General features: G+C 50.5%; 1 protein-coding gene across 2 annotated transcripts in view; it reads left to right on the top strand.

Moving 5' to 3' along the window:
• The window catches only part of VPS8 (VPS8 subunit of CORVET complex), a 65,692-nt gene extending 42,860 nt beyond the window's left edge, over positions 1–22,832 (top strand). For both annotated transcript variants that reach the window (XM_064435578.1, XM_064435579.1), the window contains 10 exons: positions 585–674; positions 1,097–1,139; positions 1,909–2,012; positions 3,042–3,120; positions 4,396–4,478; positions 10,280–10,360; positions 11,639–11,808; positions 12,358–12,526; positions 21,383–21,463; positions 22,112–22,832. In XM_064435578.1, the coding sequence (XP_064291648.1) occupies positions 585–674; positions 1,097–1,139; positions 1,909–2,012; positions 3,042–3,120; positions 4,396–4,478; positions 10,280–10,360; positions 11,639–11,808; positions 12,358–12,526; positions 21,383–21,463; positions 22,112–22,267 (1,056 nt within the window). In that variant the 3' untranslated portion in view covers positions 22,268–22,832. The remainder of the gene's footprint in view (positions 1–584; positions 675–1,096; positions 1,140–1,908; positions 2,013–3,041; positions 3,121–4,395; positions 4,479–10,279; positions 10,361–11,638; positions 11,809–12,357; positions 12,527–21,382; positions 21,464–22,111) is intronic.
• Positions 22,833–23,094: the final 262 nt, after the last annotated feature.

Genomic DNA, 23,094 nt, shown 5'->3' on the forward strand with positions numbered 1-23,094 from the left:
TGGGATGCATTCAAATCAGCTCCTACCCCTTTAAACTGCTGTAAAGATACTTCACTTGAGGCTTGGATTAGTTCCTGGATGCTCTTCCAATCTGTTTCTGGGACTCTGTGTCCCTCTGAGCTGCTAAACTGCTCTTCTGCAGCACAGGTGGATATATTTAATAGACCAACACTGAGTTGGGTCTCAGGGCTAATAAGAAAGGGCCATTAGTGCTCTGAAGCTGCTGAGAAGCTGCAGAGTAGAGGGTGGCTGTGTTGCTGCTAATTAATCATGTTGGGGGTATATGAAATCATGGGCCTGGGGTTTTTTGGAAAGCAATGCTGCCAAAATCTGCCTTGTGCTGGGAGAGCAACTGTTCCTTCTCTGTATGGAAATTGTACTGGTAATTTTTGATGGCTGGTGGTGGGAATAGTGCAAGCTGAGAAATAAAAGGAGGTGCAGGAGAGCTGCTCAGCCTGGGTAAAGTGCCTGTGAGCACAGGCACTCCCAGCCCTGGCCATCTGCTTGGCATTGTCTTGTGGATAAACAAACACTGGCAGCTTTCTTCAGACAGACGTTTACCTTTTTTTTTCCTTTCAACTCAGATAACCCAAAAACATCAGCTCCATGAGGCTTCTTCCTATTTACTAGAGAAGAAGGGAGATATCCACGGTGCCTTCTTGGTTATGCTTGAGGTAGAGTACTCCCAAATCCTGAATGTCAGCGTTGTTGCCATGCTGTCAGCATGTGCTCAGTTTGGATGTTGTCCTTGTTCCTCAATTTGTTTGCCACTAGAATCCATGGAAGCATTTGCCTCCTGACAAATACCAATAAATTGAAGGTGTCTGCTTATTCAGAACATCAGTATCTTTTTTCTGACAAATCTTCAAATATTTAGAAAATACTAGATGCTGAAATTTGTTTTTCATAGCCAAAAATCATCTTTCAGCTCCTTCTTCCCTTCCCATGTTTGGAAAGATGTTTTTGCCATGTTAGTTGTGCTGGGGAGGAAAATGGGGGCAAGCCTGTGAAACCACACCTTTGAGAAACATTTCTATCAGGATTTTTGGGATTAAACTCCCAAGTTGACTGTTCTGTGTCCTCTCTTTTGTTTCAGAGATTGCAGAGCAAGTTGCTGGTGCTTACTCAAGATGATGAAAGTAAGACTGACTTAAATTCCATTTTCTATTAAAAACAGACAGATAAACACAAAAATGTCAAGTGCTTGTGTCCGACACCTGGTACAATGAGATTGTTTCGGGTTTCTAGGCATTGCAGTGACACTGTTCATATGGTAGCTGTTTGGATGACACTCCCTCACTCTGGTGTTCTGATCTTGGTAGAGACCTCAAACACTGAGGGATGGTTTGTGTGTGTGGTGTCAGCTGCCCTGTCAGCTTTTCCTGTTGGGACTGGTGCTCTCACTGGCTTACCAAACACATTTCCCATGTCAGAATCCATTCAAACTCATTACTGAGCTTCAGCTGGCATTGTATGGGAACAGTGATGGGAGACAGCTGGGAGTACCTTTTTTTAAAGCATATTTCTCAGTTATATAAATAAGAATGTTCTGCCCATGGAAAATGAGTGTATGCACAGATGTGCTGTTCACTAGCCCAAGGACTCATGGGCAGCTAATTAAATGCAGTGCCCATAGTTGTTACTTAATTGTATCCTGAACCACAGCTAAGATCTTCCTTATTTGAGTAAATGAAATGTTTTACTTGCCCAATTTATTGTACTATTCAGGAGAAGTGCCAAATATCAGAACTTGTCTTCATAATGTAGTTGCTAACAGTACTGAGCAGACTTGAGATGAACAGCATGATTTTATTTTGCAGAAGGATTGATAGTTACCTTATCTAATGGGAGTTAACTTGTCTAATAGTTCCTATGATGGTAATTTGCTTTTTCCTTCCTGACACTTAGGCTCAGCTGAACCCTCCTTGCTAGAAAATATTGAAGATACGTTAATGAAAACAATTGCTCTTTGCCAGAGGAATTCACATAGTTTAGACCAGCAGCAGCGAGAGGTAAGGCAGACAAAAATGTGTCACCAGAATCAGCCAAGGCCTCTGTGTCTTGTGAAGCTTTGCTCATATGGCTCTTGCTCTCCACATCCATTGGGTACTGGTATGTCCAGGCAGTCACTGTGTGCCTGTCCCTGTGGAGCTTCAGGGTTTGGAGCCATAAGAGTGAAATCCTCACCCATGAGGGTGAAGCACAAAGCAAAGTTCAGGCCAAAGGGAGGAAGGGATGAGACCACAGCCTTTCCTCCTTTCCAGGTGGAAGCTGTAAACAAATATCAGACACTGCAGGGGCACTGTGAGCTCTGGGCCAGCTTCCTGGTGCACAAAGCTGCTGCTGCTGTCACTGTGGCTGCAGAGCTGTTCGGAGCCCTGAACTGAGTGTCAGCCTGGGCTCTGAGGGGGGAGGCAATGCAGCTGCCCTGAGCTCTTGCAGAGGGAGCTGGCTTTGCCCATCCCCTCAGACTGAGGTTGTGTTTCCATTTTTCCCATGTCAGTGACACAAAGGCATCTTTAGTCCTAAGATTCTGCATAATTTTCTGTAATTTCTGAACTCAGAACAGAGAATGTTGTTCCTATGCCTGAAGAGGTGGCATGGCTGGAAGTCAAGAACTCTTGATTTCTTCACAAGCACTGCCCAGCGTGAGAGCTGACCTGCCCCATTTCTTCCCTGAAGTTGTGTCATTCTACAACAGATAGGAAGAGAATTTAGATGTCTCTTTCCATTTGGGATCCATTTACTGTGCTACCCACTCTGTGAGCTGTCTCTGCCCTGGAGAGTTTCCCTCTCACGTGGGGAAGTAGTTGGGGACTGAATGAAGCAAACACAGACTTTTGTCACAATTCCAGTAAAGTGCTTTGCTCTGAGGGTACTTTACCATGTTTCAGCTCTGTCCCACAGCAGTCATCAGAAATGCAGTTCTGTTCTCAGAATGTGGAAGTGAGTCTTGGCCAGCGGCCTCTGACATTGCTCACAGCTTGTTTTTAGCACTGCCCTGTTCTTACTGGTTCTTTCCTCACGTTCCATGATTCCAGGCCCTGTGGTTTCCCCTGCTTGAGGCCATGATGTCCCCACAGAAATCCTCTGGTTCCTCACAGTGTCCACACTCTGAATGTGAGTACTTTGGCATTTGTGACCCCAAATAGTAAAAGTTGTGTGCTGTCTCTCCTCTGATGAATGAATAGAAATTGTTTGTTACTCTGTTCCTAAGTATTCTTCTCCCTGACTGCCAGGAGCTTGGGTTGGGTGTTTGCTAGGCTGCAGCTGTCAGGTGGATGGGTTTGTTTCATTTGCTTTATTTTGTCCTGTGTGGAAGAAGCAGCCTACCCCAGGCTGTGGTGATAAGTTGGTTGCACTGAGGGTGATCCCTGAAGGAGCCAAGGTGCCCAGTGTGCACAGAGGCTCTGTGGGTTGCAGTCAGCACTTGGGGAGCTCCTGAGGTAATACACTGTCATTGTGCCTGCCCTGCCCTTTGTGCACCTCTGCCTGCTGCTGTCTGCCATGTGTAAAATCAGTGGGACTGAGTACACCAGCCAGATTCTCTACTCCACTTCTGAGTCAGCAGCACACCTTGAACAGCAGCCTCCCTTTGTGGGAGAGATAAGAGTAGATAAAATGGGCTTAGATGCTTTGGTCTTGGCAGTCCCCAGCAGGGAAGGATGTGGAGCTGCTGGAGCAAGCACAGAGGAGGCACCAAGGTAACCTGAGGGATGGAGCAGCTCTGCTGTGAGGAAAGGCTGAGGGAGCTGGGTTAGATGGGATTTTGCCCTGTGAGGAAGGTGAGGAGCTGGGCACAGGTTGCCCAGAGAAGCTGTGGCTGCCCCTGGATCCCTGGAAGTATCCAAGGCCAGGCTGGATGGGCTTGGAGCAACCTGAGGTAGTGGAATGTGTCCCTGCCCATGGCAGGGGATGGGGCTGGATGAGCTTTAAGGTTCTTTCCAACCCAAACTACTCTGGGATTCTCTGAATAATGTCTTTTGCTCCATCCCAGACCCATGTTAAGGATCTGGGAACAACTTTCATGCAAAGGTCAATGCTGGTAAGTTTTAAGAGTCTGTGGGCCATAACATGGACAAGAATCCAAACGGGGATTTGGTAGCAATAGGAAAAGTGAATGGTGGTGTTACCAAGGAAGTGAAAGTGTGGGTGTTTACTGCAGGGGGTGTGGAGGGGAATACAGAGATATTGTGGGATTAAAACCTTGTAAACTCCCTTTATGCTGCAAAAAGCTGTGTGCTTAGTGCAGTATGTGTGGGAGAAAAAACATAAAAGCTATTTTCAAACCAGAAACCATGACCTGAAATAAAACTCTCTCTCACTGTAAGACTGATCTCTCTTTACTCCTGGAATCCTAATGAACTGCTGTGGCTGTTATGTTTGACATTCCAGCTTTGAAGAGTTTGACAATGCAAGTGCTGAACAACATGGCTGCATTTATTGCTCTTCCCTCAATCCTGCAGAGGATTCTCCAGGTGAGCTCCTGAAGGGAAGGAGGTTTCACCAAGCTGTGCCACTGGGTTGTTGGGAAAAGGTATTGCCAGGTTGTTGGAGGTCAGATCAGCTACTGTCTGTTCAGTGTTTCAGTAAAAGTTCTGTTGGTGAAACATAAGGTGTAAAAGCTGATAGAGTTGCCTGGAGAGACATGTGGAAACACACAGACCTGTGAGAAGGTAATTGAAATCATTCCTGCAAACCAAATAATATAGTATCTCAAAGCTTGCAGTTACTTGGAACTGAAACTTGGCAGGTTAAAGGGCAAAGCCACAATGAATTCCCCAAAACTTGGCACTAAATTTGTTGAAAGCCTTCTAATGAAGGCTCTGGGATGGACAGTTGTGAAGACACTACAGAAAGTGCATAGGCTTTGCAGAAAGATCATAATTGGGCCCAAAATATTATTGATGGTGCAATATTATTTTAGAGATGCAATTAGTGAGTAGCAGACTTGCAGAAGAGCTGATTTTAAATAAGACCTTGGGTTGAGTGATCACAGGCAACTTCAAATTGTTAATTTGCAAAATAGGTGAAAGCTGATATTGGGATATAATAACAAACCTTGAGAAATGCAGAAAAGGAATTAGAAGAATTATCTGTGTTGTGGAGTGGAATGATTGAAGGGTTGAGACAGTGTTGAAACACTGTTCAGGTTTCTGTTCCAGGTGAGAGAGGAAAAGGGCTTACAGCTTCACAGGGTGAACACACACCTCTTGGTTTGATCTTGATATTATTCAGAGTCTTGGATTTTGAACAAACTCCTAAGATAGCAAAGCATGTTGCAAGAGAGTGGATAAAAAGTGTGTTCAAATGAAATGTGGTTTTATCAGAGGAAGTGTCAAGGAAACCTAATGGCTTTTCAATAACTTATTTAGTCTACTTTTAGCTGAGGTTTTGGTATAATTTCCTGTTGGGGCTTGTTTGATGTTTAATGTAGGCAGGGAAGGATGGAGAAGCTGTGAGTGAATGGGAGGCTGCCAGGGAAGGGAGGCTTCCCTGGCTGTGCTGAGGACTCCAGGATGGGGTGGGAGTCAAAGCAGTGACCACACTGATAACACAGCTGGGAGGTGTGACAGTGTGGAGGAAGAGCCTGTTCTCCTTTGGGATGAAGAGAGATTGCCATCAACAATCTTCACATATTTCATTCTGTTTCTGTTCTGATGACTCTTCTAGCAGCAATAGAAAATCCCTCGTGCAGGGGCTGGCACTGATGTCCTGGAGGCAGCAGGGGAGGGAAATGTTTTGTGTGTTGTAGAGGAAAGCGGTTGGTGTGATGGCTCTGCTGGGGAGGCTGAGGGATGCTTCATCAGGTGAGGGGCTTTACTGGGGGCAGAAATGGGTCAGGCACCACTGAGAGCAGCATGTGCAGCTCTGGCCACTGGGTTGGGAGGCAGGGAGGAGCTGCTCCTGCTCATTCCACCTCCCTGGACAGCCTGACAAATCCAGTCTGACTAAAGAGAGATTTGGAAAGGCAGATTTTTTGAGCAACTAGAGCAAAAAATGATGACTTCTTAAAATGCAGAGAAAAGGACTGAATTCCAGGTAAAGAGCATTAGTATCAGAAGTTCATAAAATGGGGCAGTAATTGGTACCTGGTAGCTGAAAAACAGGTGTAGGAAAAATAACATCATAAAGATCAAGAAAAGATCCTTAGGGAGGGGGAGGTGGTGTTGATATAAAGGATCTCTAAGTTGACTTTGCCTCTTAACACTTACTCTTCTGTAGATTTCACTCACACCCGTGCATTTGCCAACCCCTGAGGTGTGTGGAGTGATGTGACCTGGATTGTTTGTGTGCAGCAGAGGCAGTGTGAGCCCCTTGCTGCGTCTTGGGGATCCTCTGACAGATGCCAACAGCTCAGCTGTGTCCTTCACAAATTGCTGGCTGGTTTCACCTCTGAAGACTTTCACCTCTGAGGCTCACTTAAGCCTCTCCCAGCTTCTTATCCTCCTCATTAGGAGAGGGACTCTTCTGAGAGCTTGCCTGTGCTGAGTCTCACCAGTCTGCTGCCTTCAGAGCTTGCACCTCCTGTGGGGACAGTGTCCTTTGTTACAAGACAAACCCTCCATTGAACCCTGTGCTCCTTTCCTTAACCCCCACATTCCCTTCACTCTGCCTTACACCAGCCCTTATTCCTGGGTTCCTGGCACTGCCCTGCTCAGCTCACTGTTGCCTGTGTTTTGTTAAACTCTTGCTCAAGGGCTTGCAGAGGGTGCCTGTGGGAGGTTTCTGTGGAGTTTATTTGGATGCAGAGCTTGGCCCTGGGGAGAGCATTGCTTTGAGTCCAGCTGGGAAGCTGGTGTTGGGATGGTGATGAGCATGGCCTTGTCATGAGTGCTCAGCTCAAATGTTCAGGAATCCTGAACCCTGACCCTGCTGGTGATCAGGAAGAAAACTCCCTTGGAGCTAGGCAGCAGAGAGCACTGGAGTTATTGCCTTCCAGTCATCTGCTTCCTTGGGTTATCTGGGAATGCCGTTTAAGTGTCCTGCAGGGAAGAATCACAACATGGCAGGCACAGCTGGTGCTTTCCCAGACAGGAAGATCCCTGTCTTGTTAGCCCTGTGCTCCTTTTTCAGAGCTGTGTAGTTGCTCTTTGAAGCCATGAAAAATGCTAAACCCTGGTGGCAAGCCCTTCTGTCTTGGCTCTGAGCTCTGTGCAGGGCACTTAAAGTGTTACTGATGTGCCACCTTAACTGTGACCACAGGGAAATACTGACACCAGCCTTTCTGGGCCCTGCAGTGCATACAGCCTTTCCCAAGCCCTCCGAATATTTTGGTGAAATGCAGAATTACAGGTGGTGCTTGTCTGACAGGGCCCTCAGATGCTGTTTCAGCAGAGCTCAAGGTTTGTGATAGGGCATCCAGGTGCTGGAGCTGCAGGCTGGGAGGTGGCACAGCTGCCCAGGAATTCACTGGGGGTTTTGTTGGGAGGTGGATAACATCACTAAACTGAGGTAGATTATCTTGCCTTCTCTGAAAGAAATTAGAGTATTCCAATTTTAGCAGACTGTTTTTCTTCCTCTTCTGGGCTTAACTGCTTACAGATTATACCTTATGCAAATGTTAACTTTGCAACCAAAGTCTTGGCCAGAGGGCACCTTGCATGGTGTCCCTGGGGCCAGACCTGCAGCTTCCCAGAGAGGACACAGGCTCCTGGCACCTGCCTGTCCCAGCACCTGGGCTCAGTGCTATCTGACTGAAGTCATGTGAAATAACAATTGATGGATTTGCTGCTGCTCATCCTTTATGGTGTTGGAGACTGACTTATTAACTGAACCAACAGCATTAGGAGAGATACCAGAGGAATCCTCTTGAGCATTAAGAAAAACTCCATGTTATTAAGGATGTGAGTGCTCTCTGAAGAGGGCTGAGAGGTTGAGTGTTAATTCCCTTACAAAGCTGTAATCCTTCATGAATGTTTTGTAAGCAGATGCAGCTGATGTCTCCTACAAAATGGAGACCTGGCGAGGCCAGAAATGTAAAAGCTACCAGTAGGGACCCCAAAGAGGGGAGGAAATAATGCTCTAAAAGCTGTTCCAGAGTGGAGGCAGAAAGATTCAGAAAGCTTCTCTTTATATTTTTTCCACTCCTGCTTAGGGCTTTGGCTGTTTTTTCTTCCTGGTTTGGGAGATCAGCACTGGGATTAGCTGTGTGTGGAGTGGTTGCTCTGGCCCTTGCAGAGGGGAGAAGCTGAAGTGAATGTGTTTGCAGAGTGCATTTATTAGCACTGCTAGCAAAGCAAGTGCTGTTTCCTGGACCCAGGAAGGAATGGGAAATGGAAGAGCCAGAGGTGGCTGGAAGGGCTGCATAAGCACCTCTGGGCTGGGTGTGGATCCCTGCCAGCCCTTCCCATCTGTTTGTTGGTGGCACCCAGGGCAGGCAGTTTGGCTCTGGCTCCTTGTGCTGATGCCATGCAGGCTGCTGGGATGTGTTCCTGGTTGGTGCAGTGCCTGTCCCTCTGCCTGGGATGGCACAGCCATGGCTGGAGCACGCCTGAATCCCAACCCGAGACCAGTTTTGTAAGGTGGAATTAATGAAAGGTATTCCTACGTAAAACCAACTGATCCCATGAGGCTTTTGTGGCTGGAAGTTCTGTGGGGTCTGAAGCTGCAGTTGAGCAGCATTATAACTGTCTGGAGAAGTGACCTGGGGCTGTGGGTGTGGTGCTGGAGGCAGGCAGGAGCTCCAGCAGGGAATGGCCAGGGACTCACTGCTGGCACTGGGCTGCCAGGCTCAGGGTGAGGCTTGGCCAGACCATGGGCCTCCTCTGGAAAGAAGAAAGTCCATTTTCTTCCCAGCTGCTGTTATTTTTAAAGATCATCAAGCATGACTTGAGGAAAAGACAGCAACTGAAAGCCCTCAGACTTGTGTTCTCCCTCTGCAAAGCTGCAGGTGTGTCTTTATTCTTCCCTCTTCACATCTCTTCTTCTGCTCTGTGTCCAGACAGGAAGCCAATGGCTTTGAAAATCTCCACTTGTAGCTTGGGAAGTTTGAGGTGCTGTGTGGAAATTGTGGTGTTGGGACAGTTTGTGAGTGACCTTTTGGCTGTGTACTTGAGGGCTTTAGAAGAGGAGCTGCTGGCTGCCTGCCTGCTCTGTGCTCTGGGTCACATTCCTGCTCTCTGGAAATGCCATTGCCTCCCTCATCCCTGCAGTGCAATGCACTTCCTGTGCTGTTCACCCAGCAGGAAAGGAGCCTGTGCAGCACATCCAGCCTCTTCATGCTTCCTCCCCATGCTCCAAACTGGTTTTCACTCAGGGCTGTTACTGAGGGCTGCTTTTATTTAGGTTTGAACATTGGTGTTTCTGCCTGTCACACTGCCCATGAGGGCTCTTGTTCAAGAGTTCCTTGACTTGCTCTTCTGTCTTGCACCCCTCAGGGTGTCTTGCAGCTTCCATACTGCTTTAGTTGTCTTTGTCAGCTGGCTTTGTCACTCTCAATCCTTCTTGCCCAGTCCCAGCATGGAATCAGCCTTGCTCCTGCTCCTTCTCTCACTCATCTTATCCAGAGCTTGTTTATCCCACTCCTGTTCCTATTTCCATTGTGTCCCCACAGTTTTTCTACTCTCTGGGTTAGTTTTGTTTTCACATCTTGCTGTTCTGTTTTTGCCAGTCCTGCCCCTGCCAGCAGACACTTCTGTCACTTGCTGCACAGAGCAGTGCTTTAGGGGTGCCAGGGTGGGTGTGCAGGGCTGTTGGGCTGGAGCAAGGGGGAGATGCACAGGCTGAGCCCCTGTACCACAGCCCTGTGCTTGTGCTGCTGGGACAGGGCAGTGGAGCTGTTCAGGGTGTGTGGAAATCAGCCCTGCAGCTCCAGGAGAGCCCCAGGGCCCTGTTCCTCTGCCAGCTGGGCTCAGCAGTGACTGGGTGTGCCCTTCCAGCCTGCAGATCAGGGGCTGGGGTGAGGCTGGGTGTGAGGCACCCCTGGCTGGGCAGGAGCATGGGGCACGGGGGCTGGGAGCTGCCTGGCCATGCTGTTCCCTTCAGTACTCCTCAAATGCACTCTCCAGTCAGCTCCTGCAGCTCCTGAATGGAGTTTGCAGTTTTGACCCAGGCACACTAATTTACAGTGATGTTGTTATCTACTGAGTTTTGCTAATTACTGATTTTTCCCATCAGTGTGTGGGATTGTTCTGCTGTCCCTGTGCATGTGCAGAATATTTAACTCTGTAGTCATAGCTTCCATTTGCAGTTCCAATCCAGAGGGAAAAAAGACCTAAAAAGAATCAAAATGGTTATATCCTGTGATTCAACTGCAGCTTTGCATTTCTTCATACAGGATCCAGTTTATGGAAAAGGGAAACTTGGAGAAATTCAGGGGCTTGTCCTGGGAATGCTGGACACTTTTAACTATGAACAAGTAAGTTGTCTGTGTTGCTGTTCTGTCCACCACTGCATGCAGCCTCATTTTAGCTGCCTGACCTGCTGCTCTCTCTGTTATTTGTCATTTCTATCTGCAGGGCAAAGTCAATGAGAGATTTCTGTGTGGTTGGGGGATGGGGAAGGAGTTTGGTTTGCTCACAGATTGCAAGTGAAGGGACTGACAGGTACATGGTGAGCACCTCTGCAGCTCAGTTCAGTGTTAAATGTACCAGAAGGATAAACATCTGCTTTTTCTCCAGCTCATCCTGCAGTTAGGGATTCAAAGGCACAAAGCTGCTATGTTTTGTCTTGCTATGCAGTTTTAAATAACAGGTTTTTAAATTAGGCTGTTTTTATGCTTCCAAGTGATAATGTTGCACTTCCTTTGTGTCCTGGTGAGATTTCCTCTAAATCTCAGTCCTGCTTTTCTCAGCCCAGTCCCAAATCTCACACAGTCTCCACACTTGAGCAGCTTTCTGGAACTCCTTTCCCCTAAGCAGGATGCACAGTGTTCCTCCAAGCCCTTTTCCCTTCTCATGGGCAGAGCCATCCCAGCTCTGCTCAGGGCAGGCCCCCAGGCACCAGCAGCCAGTGCAGAAACACAGTGGGAAATGGCTTTGCTGTGGAGGCTGGACACCAGGAGCCTTCATCTGGGTTTGGGTTCTTGCAGAAGAACCTGCCTGGCAGCTCTGGGACAGGCTGTGTGCCCAGGTGGGATCCTGTGCTGCTGCTGTGGGGCAGGGATGAATCAGGGAGCAGAGCCCCTGTGCCTGAGAGAAACTTGGTGCTGGAGACTCAGGGTGGTTCTTTGGGCTCTTTGAAAATGAGCATCCATTGGGAAGGACAAGCAGATGAGCAGTTCAGGGGGGTTTTTAAAGACTTTAATTGCCATAGTGCATTTGAGCTTTGATTTTTATTAGCACATTTCTCCCAAAATGGGGATATAAGCAGTAGCTTGTCAGATAGAAGGGAAAAAAAAGGAGGTTTGATGTGGAAGATGACAAAATGAGCCTGCCATGCCTCTGTTAATGCTCTTGGGCAAAAGTCAATGCAAGACTTGTCTGTTTGAGAGTGCAGAGGAATTGCTCCATTAACGTGTGATGAAAGGATAAGTGTTTTGAGGTCAGGGGATGGAAAGCATAGGAGAAGTGATTTTATTGGGTTGTTCCTGCTCTTAGTGAGCTGCTAAGCGGCTTGTTCTGAAGAACTGCCTGGCAGGGAGTTTGTGCAGTCTGGAGGTGACAGACTGACCTGCTCTGTGTTGTCTTCCACACAGACCCTTCTAGAGACAACCACGAGCCTTCTAAACCACGATCTGCACTGGTCCCTGTGTAACCTGAGAGCCTCTGTCACCAGAGGCCTTACCCCAAAGCAGGATTACTGCTGCATCTGTCTCCAGCAGTACAAAAGGAGGCAAGAAACTGCTGATGAAATCATTGTTTTCAGGTAAAGTTGAGGGGTGGGGTTGCACCTGTGATCCTGTTAATAGTTTTAAAAGGGGAAACAAACTCTCCTGGTTGTCATGATCTGTGTTCCTGGGAGCACATCTCCCTGCTGCCTGGCACTGTGAGAGGCTGGCTAATCACACCCATCAGAGGCTGCTTTGCATGCAGCCAGCTCTGCCTGCCTGGGAGGAATGGCCTCCCAGTCCCAGGAGCTGGCTGTCACTTTTCTGTCCCCTCTCCCAGCAGTGTGCTTTGGGCACTGCAACACCCTGGGCTCATTTGTGTATTTGTACATCTTGGACCTGCCACAGCCCTGGCATCTCCCATGTCCTGTCTGTAAAATAAGGTGAAATCATTGTTACCTGGGTGTCACAGCTGCATCAGCAAATGGGCAGCCAGTGTTGACTCCGAGTCTGAAATCAGCAGGAGGGTGAGGATACACTGCTGATTCCCAGATGCAGCCTTTGCCCACTGGGCAGCCCCTTGCCCTCCCTGTGCAGGGCTCAGGAGGTGCTGCCCTGCTCCCAGCCCTGACTTGCTCTCTTCCCAGCTGTGGCCACTTGTACCACTCGCTGTGCCTGCTGAGCAAGGAGTGTGGGGTGGTCACCAAGGGCCTCATGAGGTGGATGTGCTACAAGTGCAACTCCAGCAACAAGGGAGGGAAGCTGAGTGAGAACTTCTCAGAGCTGAAGAAAGGGACTGCAGCATCCCTGGCACAGGTAAGTTTTGTGAGGTGGTTTCTTGTCAGGTAAACTTTCATCATCACTTTGTTCTCTGTCTGTCTGTGCTTCCAGACAAGACTCTGATCAGTACCTGTCAAACACTCTCAGCAGCTAATTGGTCACTTTTCTGAATGCCAGGTTGTTTTGATGGGGGTGCAACTCTAGAAGTCAAGGAAATTTGTTCATCCAGAAGGTCTAGGAGCTAGTGTTGGGGGCAGCTGGATGCTTGCAGCTGGTTGTGTGGACAATTCCTGTCCAATTATTTTTAGGTGTGTTTTATATAAATCATAGATTGAAAGCAGGCACATTCCTTGTAGCTGGATTGTGGAGCCTCTGTTCCACCTTCCTAGCAGATAATCTGGCTCGGGATAAAAGGTCTGGGATTGATTTGACTCACTAAGTGCTTGCACAATATTTTAAGAAGCTTGAGTATAACCAAGATTGATGCAGCTGGATTTGGGTGAGAGAACAGAGAATTAATTTGTATTTATTGCCAGTGTTTGTGCACTGAAAGTTTCATCATCCCTAATTCAAACTGAAGAACAGCCTCAAACATGCATGGAGCTGCCTTTTTCCTGGCTGGTGCTGTGGGTGGTGAGCCCCATGGCAGCTGGTTTGTTGGGTTCTCTTTAGGGATGTTGCACGTGTGCAGCTGAGCTCTGCTGCTCCACGTTCCAGTGGCCCCTAGCTGAGGGTTTGTTCCCAAGTGCCTCGGGGTACTTTGTGTATTTCTCACTGTATGGATGTGCACAGAGCAGCGTTTTCACTCCTGGAACCAAAATAATTCAATCTTGGAGTATGTTTTTGTAGTAGTACTTTGGTTTTGTTGGCGCAGATGATTTCAATTCCTGCCAAACCCATCCTGATCAAAAACTGGCTAAGGGCCTGAGTCAGCTGCTGTCAGCTGCTGCACTCACAGGAGAGGCTTCCTGCTTGGGGAGATGGGGGAAAGGGAACCTTGCAGGCCTGTGTGGAGCACCAGGCAGTCTCTGCAGTCAGGCTGTGTTAGTCTTTGATTTGGTGACAGCAGCCAAGCTTTCCCAGGAGCTTGGAAGTGGAGTGTGGTCCAACCAGGCTGAGCAGCGTGTGTGTCCTGTCCTGTCCTGCCTCAGTGGGATTGGGCACTGCATCTAAGGCTGGCAGAGTTCAGCAGCCCCACGTCTCACCCTCTGCACTCCTGCCCCAAAGGAGTGAGAGGAAATGGGGGTGACAGTCTGGGATGTAGTTTAAAAACTAAAAGCAGAATTAACTACTAAAACTGCATTCAGCATTTGAGTGCCTGACACTTGATTCCAGTGCTTTGTAATTGGGTTATCCCTGGCTTTCTCTTGGGCAGTCAGTCAGGGAGCCCCTGTGCTCCCCTTTGACATCAGTCTGACTCACTCTGTAGAGAAAGGAGGGGAAATGCTCCACACGCCATGGCAGAGACTGGGGTAAGGAGAAGATGCTTCCTTTTATTTAACTGATGAAGGAGAAGGGCTGGCTGGGACTCAGGGCCTGAAGGGAGGTGTGGAGAGACTGGATGGGGAAGCAGACTGACAGCATGGCTCATGACGTGCTAGCTGGAAAGTGTCCATCCCAGTGCAGGATGGTGCCCTGCTGCTGCTGCTTCCCTGCTGCTGTCTCGTGCTCTTGGCAGGGAAGTCATGGCTTCCTGCTCCACACACAGCCCAGCCCAGCAGAGCTTGGGCAGGGTTCAGCAGAGCCCCAGCACTGCTCAGGCCCCCAGCTCCTCCTCCCTGTGTCCCAGATCCTCTCCAAGTCTGGGATGTTCCTCACATACCCAAATTACAATATTTAACTGTTGTACTCACATGTGATCAAACTGTTGTGCATTCACATCTTGAAAAAGCTGAGTGTGTTTGGACTTGGCAGTAGACTGGAGAATCTCCAGCTCCTGCAGGAAAGTTGTTTGCTGAACAATCACTGCTCAGCAGCATTAGTTAACCCTGGGAGGTAAGGATTCCTCTGACCTGGCATGGGCTGAGTTACAGAGTAGTTCCTGTGCTGGGGCAGTGCTGGGAATGCCCACTGGGGGACATGGGGCTTCTCTGTGCCCTCCCTTCACTCTGCTGGCCCCGGTCAGACCCAGAGCTCTGGCTTGGACAGGCTGCTCTGGCTCCACAGCTGGTGTTTGTGAGCAGGAAATCCTGAGTGAGTCCTGCTCACAGCATTGTGTTTCCAGCCCTGCCCTCCTGAGAGTCAGGTCTGGGGCTCCCAGGCCCTTCTGCACAGAGATCTGTGGGGAGGGTGTTTCCCTGTGGCCCCTTTGAAGACTCTGAAAGTTTAGTTCCTCTCTTGGCAAAATCTAATGTGGTGATCTTCAGCTGAGGTATTTATTTTCTTAGGAAGCCTTGAATTAGGAATAGAGTCATGCTGAGAAATGCCACTGAGCATCTGGAGTGCATTTCACAGCACTAATTCTGCTCTGCCCAGGCAAAGGCTGTCAGCTTGAATCGTGCAGTGTGGCTGAGATGTGGATGTGGAATGACAGCCCAGCAGACAGGGCTGCCTCTGCCCCTGTGCTCTGTGTGTGGTGCTGGGGCCAGTCCCTGACACTGGGGAGGTGGAGAGATGCCACCAGCCAGCACTGACCCATTATGGGATCACTGGCAGTGTGGATTTAAGTAGAACCTGGCTGGATGAGGGCATGCTCTGCCCCAGTCAAGGGGAGCAGAAAGAAGGGCACAGGGGATTTTCTTTCCTCTGGTTCTACTACCAAAAGTTTGTGCTTTCTGTTACCCCTGATCCTCACTGCCTTCCCAAGGGTAATCCTCTGGGGCTGGGCCATCATCTGTCCTGCTCTCCCTGCCTTGGAGCATCCCCTGAATGAGAGTTAAAAGAAATGGGAGCTTGTTTTTTGAGCTGTATGTTTGTTGTGGTGTTTGTGGGGGATGAGGGCTCAGCAGCTGGGCCACTGCCCAAATACCTGCTCTGGGTGTCTCAGCCACTGATTCCCAAAACTCATTTGCCTCGTTTCGACGAGCACAAGTTCTCCATTTGTTCTGCCAGCTTATGCAGTAGGGATCAGGGAGAGGAAGAGTCTTGGCTCCTGGGCCATAAGCCCTGCCATGAGCCCCTGAGCTGCCTGCTCTGCTTGTTCTGTGTCCTAGGAGTTCTGAGCGTGCTGTTGTTGGAGCTGTCCAGATGGCAGATATGTTTTATTCAGGAGTTTAATCCTGTCAAGTCACGCCAGGACGGACAATGGACTTGATCCATAGTTAATCCAGTTTGTCAGGCTCTACCTTTGGGCTCTGTCCTGCAGTTTTCCCATGTCCCTCCCTGTGACAGCCTTCTGGAGCCTCTGGGACAATTCCCACGTGTGAGGGGCTGATACCACATCCCTCATGTGACCTTAAAGGTCCCTCTGCACCACGTGCTTTCTGTTGGGCAATAGTGAAGGTTTAGGTTGGGCTTTTTCACCAAAACTTACTTTAGAGCTTGACAGATGTTACCTGACCTCCATCCATCAGCAGACAGAGCCAGTGTCACTGTTTTCAGGGTAACAGTGACCATCAGTCATTAACTTGTCGCCAGCAATACAAAACACTTCCAAGGGGTTTGTGACTTTGAAAATATCCAGATGTGACCCCCCAGTATCACCATAGAGATAATTAGTGTTTTACACAGTTACAGGAATGGGCATTCTCTCCTCTGTGGAGAATGTTCCCTTGTACAAATTAACTGAGCAAACACTCAGTCCCTTGGCTTTGGAGGTGGATCCCTTCACTTCAGCAGTGCACAGGAAATGTGTGAGGAAGGAGCTGGAGACACAGAACATCTCTGATTGCTGGTAATGGAAACAAAAGTGATCTAGTAAGAAGAATACTGAGTGCAGGTGTCTTCATGAGGAGGACTGGCACCATAGATACAAATGCAAACAATATAAATTGAAAAGGACTGATTTGAAAACCAGAATTATCCTGTAACAGCTTTTAAATCAAAATTTACTGGTTTTTTGAGCTTCTTATGCTGGAGGAGCTGGGTGAATTTTATTGTTTTGTGGGAATTTTTTGAGAAATATCAGAATGAATTGCAATTGTGTCCCCTGGCATTCCTTCAGAGCAGTCTGCAGCCTGGCAGAATAGTTCTTGCACTGCCTACAATCCAAAGTCTGGCACTGTGGGGTCTGTGAGACACTGACAGGGGGCTGGGACAGCTGATCCTGGAGCCAGGAGCAGTGAGACCAGGATTACCTGGGGAGGGGTCATGGCCTGGTTGAGAGCAAAGATGGCAAAATTGCAGTGGGGAATCTTGGCTTGACTTTGCATCTCACTTTCTAAGGAAATATTCCTACAGTCTGATGTAAATTTCCTCCATTTTAATAAAACATTGCAGTCTGGGAGGGTGTGTAGAACAGACTCATTGAAATGCAGTGGCAGCTGCTGGGCTGCAGCAACCTGTGGATGTTCCCACAAACTGCAGCAGTCCCTGTTGGCAGTGGTTCTGTGAGCTGGGCTGCTGCCCCACAGCCCAGGGTGTGTCCATCAGGATCCAGCACAGCACCAGGGCAGGGCAGGAGGTCACTGTGCCTCCCCTGAGGGGCTGGGAGCAGGGACATGGCCCAGGGGAGCTGCTCCTGGAGCTGGGCTAGCTCCTGCTGCTGCTGCAGGGGGGATGGCTGTTCCCCCCTGTGGTCCCAGGCTGAGAAATAACCAGCTGAGGGTGCAGCTGACTCCCGACTGATGCTCCTCTGAGGGAGGGGAGAGAAATAAAGACAAGCCAAGAGTTTGGCTGTTTGTAGTCCATTGATGGGGAGGGTAGGAGAGGGACTGTGCCAGTGGTGCTGGCTGTAGCCCAGGGTGCAGGAGCTGTTCTGGACAGTGCCTTTCAGGAAATCAGGGGAACATCAGTGTCTGGTAAATCCCAGCAGGGGGAAGCTGCAGTTCCCATGGAACCCTGACAGCCTGTGGCACAAGGAGAGCAGTGTTGTGTGCTCTGTGTGTGACTTGGGCAGCTGCAGCTGAGCTCATGGGGCAGAGCTGGGCATGTTCTGAACCTCCCAGACACACAGCAGTGCCAGGGGACAGGAGGCAGAGGTGTTCCCATGGGTTTTCTGTGAGGTTTGGGGTCACATTGCCAATTAGCCTCTGGCAGGAGAGGTCACTAACTCTTACTCCAAATAGGATTTCTTCCCTTTTTCGTGTGTCTTTTACATAGGACTTGAGGGAATGGCTGGAGCTTTGTCAGGGTGGGGTTAGGCTGGATATTATGGAAAAGGCTCTTCCCCAGAAGGTGCTGGGCACTGCCCAGGCTTCCCAGGGAATGGGCACAGCCCCAAGGCTGCCAGAGCTCCAGGAGCATTCAGACAAGGCTCTCAGGCATGGGGTGGGGGGGTTGTTGGGGTGTCTGTGCAGGGCCAGGGGCTGGATAAAATGATCCTCGTGGGTCCCTCCAACTCGGGACATGGTGTGATTGCCTTCCCTTTCTCTCCCAACTCCTGTCCCTGAGAGAACACTGCACCTCCTCAGCCTTCTGTGCTTGGCCCTGTGGGATCTGTTCAACAGCCTCTTGGCTCTTCTCTAGAAAACATTCTCTGCATGGAGCCTCTGAATTCTCAGGTGCAGGTGCTGAGCTCAGCCCAAGCACAGGCCTGTTGGGTGCCACCTTTCACATTTAATCCATGTGCTGCCAGGTTTCCCTCAGAGCCTGCTGGAGGAGAAATGAGCACCCTGTGTGCCGGGCCGTGGTGTCCAGGGAGGATGTGTGGGGGTGTGTTTCTCTAATTAACTCAGCAGTGTTATTGCTCCTTTGGCTGAAGGTATCAGGAGTAGTCCAAGGGAAGATCCCAGCAGCACCTGGTGTAGGCAGCAGCAGCTGCCCAGGGCATAGTGGGAGCACAGGGCTGTGCCTGTGTGCTCCCTGTCTGACACACACAGTGCCCTCCTCTCCTGTCACTGCAGTCTCACGTGGCTGCAGCAGTGACTGCCAGAGCACAAACAGACCTGTGCTCTCCCAGGCCCTGAGTGGGAGGTTTGCTCCTCAAGTTCTGCTGGAAACAAGAGCCATCTGCCTTCCCCTGGTGCTGCCGAGGAGGGAGAGCCAGGGCTGTGTGCCAGCCTGCCTGTGCTGGGGAGCCTGCTCTGCCCTGGGCACCTGGGGCTCTTGGCTGCCTCTGGCAGGGAGCAGGCAGGGCTCACCTGTGTGCTGCCAGCCCTGGCCCCTGTGTGCCAACACAGGTGAGGTTCTGCAGGCTCTGGGGCTGTGCCAGGGCAGGTGCCCAGCACCCTCCAGGCTATTCCCTGTGAGCCGTGGGCTGGGAGTCTGTCCCAGAGTGTCCCTGGGCAGGGGCTCTGCAGAGCTCAGCAGAAGCACACTGCTGTTCTCAGAGGGGTGTCCTGAGGTTTCCCTGAAGTCCCTTAACAGCTCTGTAAAGTCACTGTCATTGCAGTGACTGTGGGTCACAGCCTGCCTTGCTCTCTCTTTGGTTGGTCATTCTGGGTTCCTGGGAGTACCTTAAAAACAGCAAGGCCTTATCTGACAAAAGAAAGGCAAATTTACTTTGTTTAACATTAATTGGCTGGCTTTTCATTAAAGCCCTGAATTTGGGTACCTGTTTATAAGGCTGATGAGCCATGGTGAAGCAGGGGAGGAAGGCCAAGGGTGGGCTTGGTGTCCATTGCCTGTGGGCTCAGCTCTGTAAATGGGAAGGTGGGAGGGTTGCCTTTGTTCCTTGGAATCCCAAAACCTTCCCAGGACTTCTGGCTGTGCCTCTCTGTGCCCCTGGGGCAGTGGGGTGCTCTGAAGCTCTCACTGGTGCAGCAATATCTTGTGTGGAAGGAATGGCTGAGGGCAGCTCTGGGATGGGTCTCTTGACGTGACTGTGGACAGTGCCTCCACTCAAACTGTTGGGATCTGCTTTGCTTAAGCACTGGCTGATGATGGAATTTGTAGCTGTTAAATTAAAGATAATTGCAAGCTTGGGAGGGCTGTGTGGTGACTAGCAGAGGGGGTGGAATACGTGCAAGAAACACATGCAATAGAGATTAGCATTAGTGGTGGGATTGAGGAGAGCTGGGAAATGAAAAAAACCTTTTCCCTTCCTCCTGGCTGAGATCCTTGGGAGATGAACTGCCTCTCTGGGGTTCTGTGTCTTGTCTGAGGCCTTGCTGAGGGGTCTGGGGATGTGGCTGGAAATGGGTTGGGGGTGCTGAAGGGCCCATCTCAGAGGTGGCCAGCCCTGGAGACAGAGGCTGTGCTGTGGGGTGAGCCCAGTGCCTTCCACTGACACCTGGGTGCTGCTGCTGGACCCCGGGAGCCTCCCGTGGCTCCTGAAGGGAAACATGCCTTTAGTGACACGCTTAAAAAGGAAAAGGCCTGACAGCAGTTGTTTCCATGACAACAGAAAGAATTGCCTGCAATATTTCAGCTCATCAGCCTGGGAACAGCCTGATTGATAGTTAGTACGTGTGGTAGGGAGAGAGCAGGAGAGGAGAGGCCAGTTATGTTGCATTTTCCTTGTCCTTGAATGCTTGTGGCCACAGCAACTGTGGAGGGCAGGTTTTCCTTGCTTTTTGTGTTTTCCAAGTGAGGATGATCTGTGTGTCCCTGGGAAGCACTGGTACAACCTGCTGGCTCTGAGTCCCTGACCCTCCCTGTCCCCGGCTCCCAGGCTCAAAGCCTATGCCAGGTGTGCAGGGAATGGGGGCATCTGGCTCCCTGACTGGCAAATAGTTATTTACACTACACAGAATATCCTGGAGGAGGAGGAGAGAGCTTGGAAAATGTTTCCAGCATAAGTGATCTGCACTCGGGACATTCCTCTCTTCCCAGACTAATGATCAAAGGCAAGGCGTGCGTGGGTTTGGGATGGTCTCAGAACTGTCCAGGCTTCAGGAAACCCATGGGGGGCTCAGTGCATCTCCCACTGCCCAAGAGCTTAAAATCATTGCAGCTCCAGTCAGTACCCACTGGCAGGATTGTAGCATTTTTGGTTAGTAGCCCCTGGGAGATGTATTTTGGAGAAGATATTTGAATGTTCCCTTCAAAATAGATCCCCGGAGACAACAGATGCCAGCCTGCTGCTCATGAGGGAGGCTGTTCTCCTGGTTCCTGTTGGGGCTTCTTGATGATGCTTTTGCTTTGCAATATGAGCAGAAACATTCAAAATAGAAACATTGTGGTGTGATAAATGGAACAAACCTACAAGAATCTGTGATGCTTTGTCATCTCTCCCTGGGACATATAAATGGTGCCATTTACAGCAGTCTGAGTGTGTGCCACCCTCTGTGCAGCTCTGGGCCCTCTCTGCCCTCATCTGCAGCTGCCCCTCACTGCTGGGGGACACTTGGCCTTGTACCCCCCAGCTGGGCAGGGATGTGGCTGCCACTGCTGTATGACTCCTCCCCTTCCCACCCCTCATTTCCCAGCTCTGTCAGTAACACCCCACTAGAGGACAGGAGTCGGGGCTCATGATGCCATTATAGGATGGCAGTAGTTGTTGGCAGTCACTGCAGAGTCACGGGGTCACAGCACACACAGCCCGTGTCCCTCCAGCGTTCCTGTGCTGTGGGGTCAGGCTGGGACACGGGCAAGGGCTGGGGGAAGCTGTGAGGGAGTTTTCCCATGCCTGCTTTCCTTCCTCAGGTATCCCAGTCTGCCACCAGGGACAGAGCCCAGCAATAACTCACTGTGGATGCAGGGGTGTAACTGTCCTTTGGGCAAGAACAGGACTAATTTTTTCCCCCCAAACCAGGGGTGCACATAGTGGCTTCATGCCAAGGCAAAGATGGCTAAAAAGACCTCTCAAACAGGTTGTGGACTGACTGCTCCTGGCCCAGGAATTAATTTCTGTGTGTAGGAACTTGACAGCCTGCTTTGCATGATTTCTGTAACTTTCTTACTCTTTCTCAGATGAGCTCAGAGTCTGTGTTGGATCCTCAGCAAATCCAAGCTTTTGACCAGCTCTGCCGACTCAACCGAGGCACCTCCCGAGTACGTACCCCCTGTTTTCCTTCTGCTTTCAAACTGGTGATGGGCATTTTTCATGTGGCCAAGCCAGACACTGGCACTGGCAAGCGAGGGCTCTGCCTTTTCTCTGGGGTTTGGGCTAGAGCTGGCACTTGGCTGTGGCACACTGCAAAGGCAGCCATGCTGGGGAAGCCACTGGCAGGGAAACCTTGGGAATGACTCTGGCTTTGTGCCTGGGCCTGACAGGTGTCCATGGGGTGATCCTTTGTGGATTTGTAACTAAGCTCCCCTCTAGACACTGTAGCTTCTGCAGTGGCTCAGAAAACTCCTTCCCCCTATGCCCCTGCTGTGCCAAGGAGAGCGCAGCTCCCTCTGTACCTGGCATTTTCCTTGTGCCTCCTGCCTGTTTTGACTGTGGTTGTTGGCACTTCCAGTTCTTTCTGAGTTTGTTTTTCAATTCTGTGATTTCAAATCAACCTGAAGACCCCTGGAGAGTTGTTCACTTGAGGACTGGTGACCTGCACGGAGCTCCGCAGGGTCCCTCCATGCCATCCATGCCCTTGGCTTTACCTGCGTCAAGGCTTCTCTCGCTGCAGCAGGGACACAGTGACGCCCTGGGCTCTGTGTACCCTGCAGGAGCGTTCCCAGGGTGACCGGGGGTTTTCCTTGCAGCTGGCTCTCCTGACGGAGCTGGCGCGCGGTGGCCACGGTGGCGGTGACAAGCACGGGCTGCTCAGTGTTTCCCACGGGGACCCGGCCACCAGCAGCGTCTTCCAGAATGAGAACTTCCAGCTGCACCTGACGCCCCCGCCGCTGGCTGAAGAGTAGCACTCCTGCCCTGGCTGCTCCCAGGCAGGTGCTGGGGAGCCTTCCCACCACAGCACGGGATTTTGCCCACACCCCTTTCCCAGAGCCCGCTGTGCTGACCCCAGTGGGCATGGTGGGTCATAGCTGGGTGATGCCCCAGCTCTGCTTTGGCAGTCGTGGGGCAGCTGGGCTGGAAGATGGAACTCTGGGACAAACCCCAGCATGCTGGGGCACAGAGAGGGCTGCCTGTGCTGACCCAGGGGCTCATGGCAGCAGCAGGAACTTTTCCAAGTAACTGGATCAGTTCTGCCCTGCTGGAGGAGCCCGTCCTGTGCCCAGAGGCCCCGAGTCCCTGTGCTGTGCTGGTTCTGTGGCTGGGGACCACACCTGACTTCTGTGCTCTGCTAAAAGCAGCTGTTCTGGCAAGGCCTGGCCCTGCTGTCTCATGGCAGCAGCCATGGGGTCTGAGGGCACAGAATGGGCAAATCCAGAGAAGGCTGAAGAATGCAGGAAATGACACCTGTGTGAGCAAACTGACCTGCACACGCTGTGTTCTACTAACCCATTAAAGAGGCCCTTGGTTGAACTTGCTGTGACTTCTGCACTTCTGTGAGTGAAGCTCAAACCTCCCCTCTCACCTCATACCTGTGTTGGGTGCGGGAGGAGTGTGTGTGTAAAAAAGGTGCTGTCACACACACTCCTCTTCCCCCTGCTCACTTTAGCACCAACACTTGGGTGTTTTGGGGTGCCCTCAGGGTCCCAGCTGCTCCCAGAGCACAGCACCAGGTGTTGCTTTCCCTACACACAGAGCTCGTGTGGCTGATCTGTGCAGAGCTCCTATGGAATGG

Source organism: Passer domesticus, chromosome 11, assembly GCF_036417665.1.
Source record: "Passer domesticus isolate bPasDom1 chromosome 11, bPasDom1.hap1, whole genome shotgun sequence".
NCBI classification, from domain to species: domain Eukaryota; kingdom Metazoa; phylum Chordata; class Aves; order Passeriformes; family Passeridae; genus Passer; species Passer domesticus.